Source organism: Netta rufina, assembly GCF_964035555.1.
Source record: "Netta rufina genome assembly, chromosome: 2".
NCBI lineage: Eukaryota > Metazoa > Chordata > Aves > Anseriformes > Anatidae > Netta > Netta rufina.
In genome coordinates, this window is record NC_140124.1 from 45,063,792 (window position 1) to 45,078,155 (window position 14,364).

The 14,364-nt window shown below is 38.6% G+C and overlaps 1 protein-coding gene across 1 annotated transcript in view; it reads right to left on the reverse strand.

Annotated features, from left to right (window-relative positions):
* Positions 1-14,364, reverse strand: part of CPNE4 (copine 4) — a gene marked incomplete at its 3' end in the record, with an annotated part of 189,730 nt that overhangs the window by 7,566 nt on the left and 167,800 nt on the right. Inside the window, exons 13-14 of the mRNA XM_084306945.1 lie at positions 6,317-6,368; positions 1,109-1,242 (exon numbers count right to left, since the gene is read on the reverse strand). Coding sequence (XP_084163071.1) covers positions 1,109-1,242; positions 6,317-6,368 — 186 coding nt within the window. The remainder of the gene's footprint in view (positions 1-1,108; positions 1,243-6,316; positions 6,369-14,364) is intronic.

The following is a 14,364-nucleotide window of genomic DNA, read 5'->3' on the forward strand; positions in this document are numbered from 1 at the left end:
ACAGCACTGGGAACAGAGTGAGCCACCTCAAGATTAAGTAGGTATGAAAATACAAATATAGCAATTCCCCAACGTAGGAACGAGAACCTAAATAGTAACAATATACTGTAAATTGTAATGAAGTGACAATCACAAACCCAAATTCATGAACAGAATAGTTTGGGAACTTCAAAACTTCTGCCTTAACAGGACTTATTAAAAAAAAAGAAAAAAGAAAAAAAAAAAAAAGCTCACAACATGAAGAAATCTTAGGGAAAGCTCCAGACTTGATGAGATGCATGTCCATTTGCAGCTCTGTTCTGTTCCTATACATAATCATTCTTCTTACTACAGTGTACGAGTTGTCTCTTACATCCTTGACTACCACAGCACTGTTCTACAATTGTACATGTAAATGTCTCAAACCTACTCACTCATGTACTTTCTCCCTTTCTCTCACTCTTCCTTTCTCACATTTGTCTGGAAGGCAGGAGAAAAGTCAGCCTAATGCACTTCAAAGGTGTACATTAAAAACATCATCTATGTTTAAATCTTATAGCCCAAGAAATCTGGCATGGTGTTTATATCAGATGCAGACTAACAGGCTTGTCTCTTGATTTCCTGAAGGCACATAATACTACATGTCAGTAAGAGTAAATTGAAAACTGTATTACTACTGTTTTAAGAGGAATGGTTAGAAAAAGCCCTAGCTGAACAACAACAACGAAGTTTTTACACAGTCTCTGCAAGATATTTGAAAATGGGTAGTCTGCGTAGGGAAACATTCAAACTCCTCTGCTGGTATAATCAACACTGCTGGGGCTTGACCCCTAAATTTTTGTAACTTTAGTCCTGCCATTTGAGTTTCCTCTGTGAAGATCTGGGTGTGTTACAGTCAAAGAGTGCTAAAAGCAGGGAACAGAACAGTGAGGGAAGAGTTCAGAGTCGTGACTATCGAAGAGGTAAAGGTTAGATACACTACTCCTACCAACACAAACTCACGTTGACTTCTGTGAAGGCAGTTAGGAAAAACTGTTAAGGCTTGATTCACATACACTGAAAGGCCCTGTAGTGCTGGCCTACAAGAGGCAAGGCAAGAAAAAAGGCAAACATAACATTATGCCCTTACTGAGGCTTCCTTGGTGTTGGTCTCCTCCGATGCTGATTTTGCCACCTTCTGGATGATGGGAGCAATGTTTGTTGGCCCATACAGCTGCAGCTTTGGAAGGCAGCTCTGATAAGCCTCCACAACACCTTGTATTCCTGGCAGGGAAAGACATACAAAAGGCAAATAAATGTGGAGCACATCACCAATATCATGCTTATTTAAAGCATAAATAAAAGGCAGGTTCCTAGTGAGTAAATTGTAAATATCACACAATTAGCAAGGACTAACAACCTCAGATAATTTCCAAGAAGCTGCTTCTAGCTGCCTTGAAGCTAGTTTGTAAAATATAATTCATTATAACATACTTCCCAGCAGTTTTCAATGTCTATTTTTCAGGTATCAGCTTGCAATGCAATAGGTTTTATTCTTCTCAGTTCAAGGTGTAAGTGATCACTTGCTGATTCATGCTAAAAGGGTAGACACAAATTAGAAACCCTTCAACACTTTTCTCTCCTCTTCAGATAAATATTTATTTCTGTTTATCATGGTAGTTACCAACAAATCTACCCTTTGCACTTACAACTTAGAGCTGTCAAGAAATTCAAACATCTTTTCAAATACCTAGCTCCCTTGTGCTAGGAAAACAATTTTTCAGGGTAAATTTGCATAATTGCTCACAGGTTGAACTCGACCATGACCAAAAACTGTGAAATCTTAGAAGAAACAGAAGGATGCTTTCCAGTCTACAGAAAAAATGAGCTTAGTCAAGAAGTTTTGATGGAGAACTAGCTATTTATGGCTTTTTCATTTTGGGATATATAGCCAGACCAGTGAGAACAGACTTCTGCTGACACCCTTGACAGATCACAGAATGGAAATTGGTGTTTTCAATCATTGAGGAGAAGGATTTCTTGAAGTGATGTACATTAGCCTCCGCATTCAGAACTTCCAGCTTACCAGACCTTAAGGATTAAGAGGTCTAAAGTTGGAAAGAAAGTTATAGACTGAAGAGCTTTGTAAAGGATGCTGAAAGAATGCAATGGCTTCAACAAGATCTTGAGCCAGTTTGCACTGAGACTGGCTCACTCATGAGATTTTACTCAACCACGTTTACAGGATATGAGTGCAGATCCATTACTAACAAATTACAGGGAGCTGTAATTACTTTACAGCGATATACCCGAACCTCCTACGATGAAATGGTGGAGAACATAGTCTTTTTTATGGATAGTTACAAACATATTCTTCCATTGCAATGCTTGCAGACAAAAGAACACTGGTTACAGCTGTGATTGGCTAAAATGTAGAGTAATGGCACAAAATTTCCCTTGGTAATTCCAGTGGCTAAATTGCATATTGCAAAAGTGGCCCTTTGTTAACTGCCAATTTCAAACCTGCTAAGGACTTCATTACATGTACTTACTGGTCTTGCATGAATGCCTCATAAATCTTCCCTAAGCTGCTGACAAGATACACTGTGCTTTTTTTTACTTATGCATTAAAATAATATGAGATAAAGCTTATTCCCTGTAGTCCATACAGATTTACCATGCTTTGTGTCAGGAAGTGCTTGCATCTTAGGAAGCAACATGTTCTAGAAACATCTTTTTTGTGAGCAATCTCAGTATAATATATTTTTGAAATATCTACTTTCCTTATATATCCAAATCCAACAGAGTATGTGAGTGGCTTACCTAGTGGCTGACTTTTCTTGGACTCTTATTTTAGATAGAAGCAATGTGCATCATTCCTCACAATTTGTCTCTTACATTTTTAATTGGAATCCACTTTTATAGCTCTAATGAAATACAGTGTATGCACGTATACATATGTGTGTAGAAGAATGCATGTAAAATGCATGCACATTTATCACTTTCTTCTTCAGACAATAAAGACTATGAATACTAGATATAAGACTATATGTAAATAAGTAAATACTAAATATGACTACAAATACACTATACTATAAATAGTAGAAATAAACTAAATATAAGACTATAAACACTAGGATTTTTTAGAATGTAAATAGTGATAGGAGAGGAAAGGTAAGAATATCCATATTTTATGTATCCCAGTGATCTTCATATCAAATATTCTCAGTTTACAACCAAGTCCTATGCATTTCTTCTGAACATGCAGGTGTATCTACAATAGAGTCCAAAGAGTTATTGCAGCTTGTATGGGCGTACTGAGCTCGCCTTGTCTACAGACACTGTATGGATTTACTGGGGACCACAAAACCCACTCATTACTCTGATTTAATATTTATCCTATGCTGAACTCTATGCTGTGCAGTTGTGCTGGACCCAATGTTAGGGGGACTGAGTTCAAAGTTATCTTGGCAGCGCTCACCTAAACTGCAGTTACAGGAGATACTGTAATGCACAGGGTGGGTTACTCTCAGAGCCAGGCAGGGCTCTTACCAGCTCATATGTGACCACTCAGAAGGAAGTTTCTGCTGACCACAGGATGTCCCCATTTGCTAGTGCATGAGCATCATCCTTTTTAGTAGTCTTGGTGGATTTTCATGGGAGTGGTAGACTGAGACTCCGGAAGAAGTTTCCCTCATGTAGAATTAAAAATATACGTTTTCTTAGTCAAGTAGGATATGAGGGATTAACTGGAGTACAAAATACTCAGTCCTTATTATGATCACCCCTTTGTTCACTGAAGAGTTGACATTTTAATGTAATCCCTTTTCAATGCAGGGTGATACTTAACACTACTGTGTGTCAGTGAAAGCTCACTACTTCCACAAAGAAAGGGATTTCATTCCTCAAAACCAAATTAGACACATACTCTTTACATTTGATCCAGCCTCTGTTTCTTGGCTTGAAGCAAGATACGCTTCAGCAATTTCTCTGTGTTTTTTTTTTGGCAAGTATACTAAATATTACAAGCTAAATAGTGTGGTCACTAAGCATTTTATCTCCCTTCCACTCCTTCCCCAAAGAGCATCCTCTCTTCACATGATGTGCTGGGGTTACTGCAACCTGTGCTACCTAATACAGCTGAGAGCATCTACAAAAATTGGAGAAACATCAGAGAACAACTGGCTGTAGGAACTAATCAAGCATCCATTACAGGCAGATGATAAGCAAGCTGCAGCAGATGATTAAACAACATGTTTTCTGGTCTGTCTCCTTTTCTTGCTTTCATCCAGATGGACATTATTTTAAATGGTATAATTTAGGACACAGAAGTGCCTTTGTATCCTTTAGATGTGTGTATGAATGCTCTAAAATTTCCTGCCTGGTCTTCTTCCATGCTGCAACCCGCTTCTACAGATTCTTAGCCCTAAAAGCCCTAAAACTTTTAGGGGATGGATTAACTTCTCAAATAACTGACTCTTATGTGAAGAACAAATAAAGATTAAATGCATAATAAATACTAAGGGACATAAGCTTAGGCAAAGTTCACAGAGCAGCTCCTTCCTCTTATTTTTTTTTTTAAATCTCTCTCATTTCCACTGCTGTGTTTTCTTTTGCATACATAGGATGCATGAATAGGAAGTTCTTTACTTGCAGAGGGTTTGTCTGTCCAACCTCTGGCCTGCTGTTGGCACTATATAAGTGTGACAGCCTTTTCAAATACCATTCAATCAATACAAATAATTATATAACAAGGTCAGCCTGATAAAAGAATTAGCCTTGGATTCAAGAAAGGCAGTAAAGGGGGATTAAAAATGTTGTCATTACATGGACAGCTAGGGCCTTTTTGAAGTATGCAAAAGGTCAGAAATGTTCAACATTTAGACCGGGAAACAAAGATACACTACATGTATAAACATATTGTCACATAATGCTGTTTTAATTAACTCAGAAGTTTTATACAGATCAGGCCCGTGTCTGTGTTCAGAAGCAGGCAAGCTAATGTATTTTAAAATATGACTTCTTTCCTTGGACAAGACAAAGTCATGAGGTCTGTTCCACACCTCATTTCCGCACCATCAGTGTGAATAAAATCTCAGCTTAAGCTGGCTCACAAGCTTACAGACACATCTAGATGCATAACTGTAATTTTTGCTTCTTTTAACTCCTTAAAAAAAATTAAAAGCAATGTAAAAACTGTACAGACGTACCAAGCAGCTGTAGGTTTTATGCTCAATTACATTTCAAGCATCTGACCTACAGAGGCTGGAGCAGTCCAACAATCCAAGTGTATCTACAAAGCAGGAATGCTCACTGAACCAAACACAGAGGTCTTGCATTTAAAATGTGTGAAATCTGAAATCTTTTAATGTCTCTTTTCATTGAATTGCTTGTCCTTTCTTCTCTTCCTCACTTTATTCCCCAGCATGTTAATTCCCATCTTGAACACATTCTGCTGACTATACTAGAAAGAAAACCACTAATAAGCCTGAGAAGGGCTGGAAGGAGCAGCTAGAAACTTTGAATGAGAAGTGCATTTAGAAACACTCATTTCAGTGTTTGGAAGGGAGCAGAAGAATAAAAGCTTGTATATTTTAGACAGCAATGATCATCTGGCCAAGACTCTCGGATACGTGTTAATCTAACATTACTTACTTATTTAGAGATTTTTTTTCCTATTATCCTCACCTTTTACAAATGTATGAATCCTGGCAGGAGATTATAGAAACAGCGTCATCACTGCAGACCTCAAAAATACATGACATAAACCAAAATCTGATACAAGAATCTGTCCCCTGACTACTGAGGATTAGTGACTGTTGCTAGAACACTCTTATACATTAAAACAGCTCTCACACTAGTCCTCAGCTGCTTCTCTCCTGTGCTGGATCTCACTGGGATGACTGGCAGCAGGCTACTGGTGCTATAGGTCTTGCCGAACAACTGGCTGTAAACAGAGGGAGTCCTTGATTACAGAGGTGCACAGCGTGCCTTTGTCTTCGCATGTCCTGCCCTTAGTTGTGCAAACTACGTTTCTGTAGCCGAAGATCTGGAATGAACCCAGAAAACATGGCTCTAGTTTTCAGCAATGCCTGATAATCTGGGGACGTGCAATGCTGAATGTCCAACATGGTGTTCTTTCCGTGGGACCTATTTTTCAGGACATTAATGTGTGGCACTTGCTATGGTTTCTAAAGCTAAGCCCACGGGCTTGGAATCTGTCGGGTTTAGAAGCTGTTTTCTTTCAAAACAAAACAAAACAAACATTTTGAACAATACTCAAGGGATACAATAAAAAATACAAATACATTTTGCAGACAGCGGAAAATACAACAGTTGGTCTGTTCTGGTGTGTTACCTGCACATTCTGGGTTGTCTTCGTTGAAATTGATTGCAAAATCATGAGAGACCTGCAGATAAATGGAAAGAAGAGAAGAAGACTGTAGTTGGAAAAATTATTCCAAGAGAACTTGTGGTTAAACACCCTTTATATTCTTTCAGTGTTGAACCAGAGATCTTTCAAGCTTTCAGCATTAAGTGTGATGTACAGCGCCAGCTGGAACTCCCCGCAAAAACAAAGTACCATAAATGGAATCAAACTTGTCAATAACAACAATGAAGGAAAAAAAAAAGGGAGAGGGGGGTAAGTAGGAGGGGAACATAACAAAAAAACACCTAGGTGTTTGAGAAATCACATAGATGTGGTGTCAGGACTGGGCTACCAATGTCAGCCACATGGGACTGATTGCTGAGGAGAGATTTAAATGCAAGCTCTCTAGATCCACATCTCAGATTGCAGAACAGCTAAAGCAGGTTGTGTTACAGCATTGATAGCACAAGCTCAGTCCTATTTTGAATCCTCCATTCACACGTGTGAGCAATTTCTCATTTGAAGGCCATGGGATTACTGTGAAAATAATTTATTCTCCAGAGACTCAAGGAAGTCACTTAGACCCACAGTGAAATAATAATAATGTAAGAAATGTAAGAAGCGTAAGCTGGTTAAGAAATTAGAGTAGGTTTGGGAGAAATTAACAAGAAAAAAAAGAAAAGGATTTATTCCTTAAATTTAGTAAACATACCATTTTCTCATGCTCCAAATTTGTCTGTAATAAAATACCCCAGAGATATTTTCTAAGAGAAATGACTGTGAATACAAAAATGTTGCTGATTTTCTAATAAAACAATATATTGTATCCTTGGAGGTTTGGGAAAATAATACGAGACTTCTGTATGCATAAATAATACAAGACAATGTAAGTCTTGGTTTCCAGGCTTCCTATATCTGTCTTCACTTAGAGATCTGCAACCACAGCACAAATCTATTGGGATTGAAACTTTCCTCAGATGCACTTTCCTGGTTCTAAAGTTTGTTCTTGTCTGCTTTGCTTCCCAGATTCCTTTTTGCACCGTTCTTTGACCACTGAGAAGGCTTGATTCTTCTCAAGCTTCCTGTTCTCTTCAATTGTCTTGAATGAAGCCCAACTTCTGTCTTGCAATGCACAATGTACATCTATTTTTTGGTTTGCAAAAATGGATATAGCTGAGACTTGAGCAGGCAATTTGACTATTTTTAAGTTGAGCTCAGGTATATCATTCCAGAGTCACGAGGGCATTCATACAGCTAACTCCAATTACGTACCTTTGAGACTTTATAGATCTCTGTAGGACATTCAGAACAACTGCCAGCAGTCCCAGTCATATGGAAAGAAATCTGTTTACTCCCTGTTCAGTGGAACACGGATTATTTGCAGAAAGAGATTTATTTATTGGATGTCACTGTTTTATTTGCTAGTTTAGATGACTTCCATTTCTAGGACATAGCGCAGAAATTGATCTATGAATAGATGCTACACACAGAGCACATCAATAGTAACCACTCTTTCCTATATGGTTTGAAAAGATTCCTTAAAGCCAGCTAACTTAAATCAGTCTAATTTTCCCCAGAGTGTGATGTCAAATGTGCCAAATGTGGTCTCTAGCTGGAACTAACCAGAAGCTTTATCATCACTGAAATGTTCATCCTAAAAGTGGCTCTTAAAGCGTACATAACAGGAAATGCACCAACAGAATTAAACTTCAGGAATAACTTCAGGACTGCATCCACAATCCTGATAGAGTTCTCTGTGAAAGCCAAAATTCAATCATACAAGTGGATTTGTTTACCGAGTAAGAAAGATATCAAATATATGATTACAGAGACGCTCCACTAAAGGTGAGGTGGTGTAGGTTGGCTAATTAGAGCCACAGAGAGTTTGTCATAGAGAAATAGTATTTTCCTATCATATGCTGTTCTTGCTCACAACAGTGAGGTCTACCATTACTTATTAAAAGCTTAAATAAAGTGGGACTTCTACCACGATGGGAAAGGACTGAAATGAGAACTCACCAAAAAGTTGTCAGCCAGCTTGGCTCCAGCCTGGAATTTAGTATGACTACACCAAGCATCAGTTGCTTCTTTCAAAGGATTTTAAATTGATTATTCAGGCTACCCTTCTTGGCCATGGGAGATAATGCAGAAAGTCACTACGCGTGTTCCTTGTTGAGCAGGCACAGAAGAGCAGGGCTGTCAGATATGCTTCAGAGGTGCTCCAGAGCACTTCTGTCTGGCTGCTCTTGTATGTCTCTTGGCACATTTTGCCCAGCTGGTATCTGCCAGCCTCATGACCAGCTGCAGGCCAAAGGTAATTGCAGCTGTCAAGAATTGTTGTGTGAGTTTTCACTCACTGATGATTTTTTTTGTTGTTGTTGTTCAATAGCCTTTCTTTTTCCTTTAGGCTTTCTGTTTTTTGTATTAACTGCATCTTAAGAGCAAGAAGTACTGTGATGCATGTATACGTATCGCAGGCTGATTCTTCCAACGTTGTGCCTCTTCAGTGATTTTATTTCTTTATTCCTAATGCATTTGAAATTATAGCAGAAGAAGCACCACAATTCTTTTCCACAGCCATGAATACAATATTTTATTCACACTATAAAAGCATAGGCTGAATGCTTTTGTTACTATTCTTGTTTAGGCTCACACTATACAAACAACTTACATGGTTCAAAGCTATAGCATCCAGGCTATTATTTAAGAAAAATGTAAGCAACTGTTTGGTCCAATAAGAAAGCCCAACTCTAGAATGTGTGTAAAATGATCCAAGAAATAATACTATCTGAGCAATGGCTGCTATTCTCCTAAATCAAGTGGACCTCATAGACTGACACCCTTGTTCACAAGGACCAGTGTTACAATTTACCCTGAAGGCAGGAGAGGAGACAGTGAAAAAAGAAGGACTTGGTTGTTTCCTATGCTCTCTGAAAAATACATCAGAATATAAACAAGATATAAGAATAATGTGAAGTAAAGAAGTTCTTTGAGCAGCTCAGTGATGGTTCACAAACAGGAAATCATCACTCAGTGAAACCAATGGCAGGTATTTTTAAAACAGGGTTCCTCCAAATGTTCAGAACTCATTATTCCCCACTCTGGTATTTAAATCAGCTGGGCTTTCCCTGCTCATGCACTGTTTCCCTTGTGGTGGCTAGAATTCAAGAGGGACCACACCAGAAGAGACTTCAAGCACATGAGATGTTCTGAAGGCATTATCGAACTCCAGCTCCTACCTGATAAGACTCCACAGAAAGCCCAACCATGTCAGAAGCTGCACTTGACTCTTAGGAGCTTTGGATCTAACAATCAGTGCTATTGTTTTAAACACGGTAAACATGGTGAAATGTAATGAACTAATATATATATATATATATATATATATATATATATATATATATATATTTAATTTAGTTAAACATTCAAGGCCTTTGAGGATGAAACTCAAACACCACTGATGCCAGATGACCAAAAGTGGGTATACTAAATGGCATCATTCTGATATTGAATGACACAGCCCTTACGCACTTTCAAAACTGATAAACTAATGGGGAAAACAAGGCAGAAGTTTGAACATCTAAGATGCTGAAGACTAAGAAATCCTCAGGGGAAAAGTAACAAGACACTTGACTGTTCAGCAGCAATCTGCTAAGCTCATTTGTATGATCGATCAATTTAAGAGTCAGGAAATCCTGGAATACATCACACCATACAAACACTGAATGACTGGTTTACATTGGTATTGGGTACAGAGAACTTTGCTAATAAGTGCAGACTATGGTCTGTGGTGAAAGGCAACTTCATGATGCAGACTGTGGTCTGTGGTGAAAGTCAATCTCACGATAAGGAATGTCCCTGCAGAACTGTGACTGTGTCACGGGCCCTGGATTAAGTTTTGACTATGTACCAGAGGGTCCTCTGCTGAGCCCTCCTGCTTGCTCTTAAAAGCCATCCATAAAAGGAATGGAGAGAGAAATTCTCGAGTGCAGAGGTGATTACGTGTGATCAGCCTGGCATAGCCTGCATTGCTGCATAAAACACCAGTCAAAGCTTCCAGCTAAGGACACTTACTCACACTTGGCTATGTGTTAATCTTTTTCCTCTACAGGATTCCAGATAAATTATTTAGCAGATACCCTCATGACTGTGGGATTATTAAAAGACAGATGACCACAAAATTTTTGTACCAGGCACAGATAGTTTCTCAGGTGACTTCTCCAAGGGTTTTAACAAGAAAAATAAGCAGCATCATGATGTCCATAAGTACAACACCAAGATTTCCACTACAACAACAGCATTTCTGAGGATATATCAACTAAATACATGATCTAAAATATTTTTGCTAAGGCAGATTATGGCAAAATTTGTTTTTACCACCGTACAGTGCTTCTATTGCCTGTACGTGTACACTGACAGTCATCTGCATACAGAAGGGCCGTTGTCCACCAATGTGACAGTATCCAGGAGACTCCTGCAGGAGTCATAACCATACTTCCACATGTGTAGGCGCAGTCTAGTGGAAAATTCACCTTGATTTAACATAGCAAGTAACTTATTTCCCTCATGTTGGGATGTGATTATAGTCGTCTTCGTATAGAAACCTCAAAATGCAAACCAAAAAACTTATCTTGGAATCTGGCAAATAATAAAACCCCATAAAAGTGACAGAGCAAATTGCCAGAAAATTTTTGCTCTACACAAAGGCATTTTATGTCACATTAAAATATTCTATTTTGGCCTCTATATTTTTTAAATCCTTTTTACTCTACCTGAAATTTCATTCCATTTTTGAAGCAAAATGCTGCTTTGACTCAGAAACGCAATGGTTTTAATTCACTTGTAAATGTTGAAATCGGATACCTCAATTCTTCTGAAAAAAACTAGTAAGCTTTTTTTCATTTCCCTTCCTCTAGATTGTTGAGCTCATTTAAATTTATCTCCCTGTCCCAAACAGTTCCAGCTGTCCAGAAACCTCTATAGTGCTGATTCTGGGACTGCCTAACAAACAATCCAACAAATTCAGTCATGTGTAGGAATGCTTTCTTACTCATTCAAATGGATTGTCAAAAATCTATGAACAATAGATGCATACAAGCATAAATGCTAAGAGGCACAATATTGAACACTTGTCTGTGAATAAATTGAAAGCTATTAAGCTACTGCCAGTCTGAAAATTAAATACCGAATGCCTGCATATTTTGCAAAAGTTTGAGACACTAACAAATTTAAAGAATCATGGCTCAAAAGCTATTATTTTCAGAATGCTCATTAATCAAATAGTTTGGGAGCTGGACAGCTTGTGTCTCTGGCTAAGACCACATTGCAGAAAATTCTGCCTGGCAATGCTTGCCCATTGATTTGCCTTTGTACTTGACTTTTGAGCATGCTGCCCAGCTTCCACATCTGAATCCAGGTTGCAGGGAGAAAGTGACATTATACTTTTTTTTTTCTTCTTCTTCTTTTGGTCTCTTACACATCCTTTTACTGTGTTTATTTGTTTGTTTGTTTGGTTGGTTGGTTGTTTTTTTGTTGTTTTGTTTTGTTTTGTTTTTAAGGTTTGCACATATTTTTGCCCTAAAGATCTTGGAATGTGTGAAGATCACAAAGGCCTTCAGCTAGTCTTAAACAGCACTGATCATAATGTGGAGACTTGTTACTATTGATTTATGCTGAGTAGTGAGTTACAGGCCTCATTTTCCTACAGCTTGTAACTAAGTATGACATGAATTAGACCCGAATCCACTACATCTACTCACTTTGCCCACTATTTTTATCAGGCTGCCTTCCTCTGGCTTTCTCTTACTCTGTTCCTGCCACACATGGGTTGGCCAGCTTTCATTTAGACTTTTATGGAAGCTGTGTTGTTTTACCGTTGTATGGAGGCTCTCATGGTTACTTAGAAACCTTTGGCAGTGGGAGTCATTTCTTCCACAGCTCTAGCAATTTGACGTCTAGTGGAAGAAATAAAAGATAGCAGCTGCTGGTGTGCAGAGACCAACATGATATGAGCAGGTTAGATCATCTAATAAGGACTGGAGACTCGAAAGCAGGCACTCTAAATTAAAATGAAAAGCTGATTTATCCACATGATGGGGTCAGAACTTAGACATTTTCATAATGATACGGCCTGGATTTGAAGATGTGAATTATAACAGTTATGACACTGCTGTCCTTTAATAAAAGATATGTATGTCTTGTAATAAATTTGACTGAAAGTATCAAAAGAACATTTGAACAGCAAATGATCAACACTGCTGCTGTAGTGTCTGTACTGTTTCTGTATTTTTGCAGCAGAAGAAAAGAAGTAAGGACAGACAAGTTGCAAGCACTTGTTTGTTACTTGCTACTTTTAATTACACCAGTTTCTTCACTGTTTCCTATGCATCTTGGCTATGCTCCACATAAAGCACTAATCATCGTTGGCTTTAAATTAACTTCATGATACCAGCGTAGACTAAATTATTGAAGGATTTTCAAGATTATCAGTCTTGACTTATTAATACATTCTGTTGAGGCTGACTCCTCACTCTCTTAGAGGGCATATCTTTTGATTTAGATGTGCAGTCAAAGCCAAGGAGGGACTCTAAAGGGCTCACAGAGTTTAGGTAAGATGACAGACATTTGTATGGACTGTGAAGAGAATCACAGGGAGGGATTGAACAATAGCACAGATGAGTGTTAAATCCTAATCCAATTCCAGTTGGAAGTGTCCGTGATAGACAACAAGCTAATTACTTTTCCCCATCTGTTGCACAGAAGACTAGTCCCCCTGCAAATGTGGTTCTTCTCTTCTTCAGTTTCACTACATTAGTAAGCTGATGTCAGAACATTTTGTCTTTGTCATTTTTTTTGGTGGCAATTTTCCACAGTGGAGATTAAAGATGTTATTCTGTCCCTCGCTTGTGTTTCCATACTTTGAGACTTGTTTTGTTTACTCACATTCATGTAATTCACAAGCAAATAGCTCCACCTTAAGTTTATCATTACTTTTGCTGAACTTCTCAAAATGTGAAGGTCCTGATTCATAACATTTCCTTGCTCTGAAAGGTTAGTAACATACAGACACATAAGGGCAGTTCATGCTATTGTCCAAGACCCTTCATGCACGTTTGGGCTACAAATTTGAAAGCAAGTCTCTCACTTTCTTAGGAGTACTTGTCAGTAGAAGTATCCAAATGTCAGTTCTGCCCATGCAGTAGAAAAGTTGGCGTTGCTGGTTATAGCAAAATTTGGTTACAAAGGACCCCTGAAATCACTTTCTGGATGACATGTGTCTTTCATCTTGCAACTGAAATGCTCTCACAATCAAATAACGAGACTGTTGTTTGGGTCTAACAAAGTCAGTACATTGCCAATATGCTCATATGACCCAGGGCATGAATGCCACCAGCTGGTTACTTTGGCTGAGAAAGAAGCTGTTCTGTACTTAAAATGCTCAACTGCCATCAAGCAAACCAGTGAAAACACTTTACCTGACACAGTAACATCTTCCTTCAAGCAGTCCTTCAGATAAATATGTCTCATAACAGCTGAAAGAATTGCAAGTTTTCCCCTGTGCAATAAGGGTCACCTCAAAGGCGGTAGCAGATCCAGCCCCTGCCACACCACCAAGCTGGTACCTTTGTTTAGGACAATCACAACAGTACTTGACATTGTCACTAATGGACAGTACTGGGCCTGAAAGGGCAATCTGTTTGTGATGTATAGACCAGCTCACCCAGTGAACACTGCTACACGACCACTAGTAGAGACCTACACATTTGTGGCAAAGGGATGAACGTTTGAGAAGTAACTACTGTGTTTTACTAATGTGTCTGGTAGTAGAGGCTGCTAAGTATGAGTATTCTCCAAAACACTCCCCCTCATATAGCAGAGATGATTGTCAGCTACAGCAGTTGCAACAGATATGCAACAGATACAGATATTCCATATGCATTTACCACATCAAAATCTCTGTCAAAGTTCTGGAAGCTGCCTCTGATTTTGGGAACCATTAACACTGGTGTTACTTTTCAGGATCACTGCACTGCAAA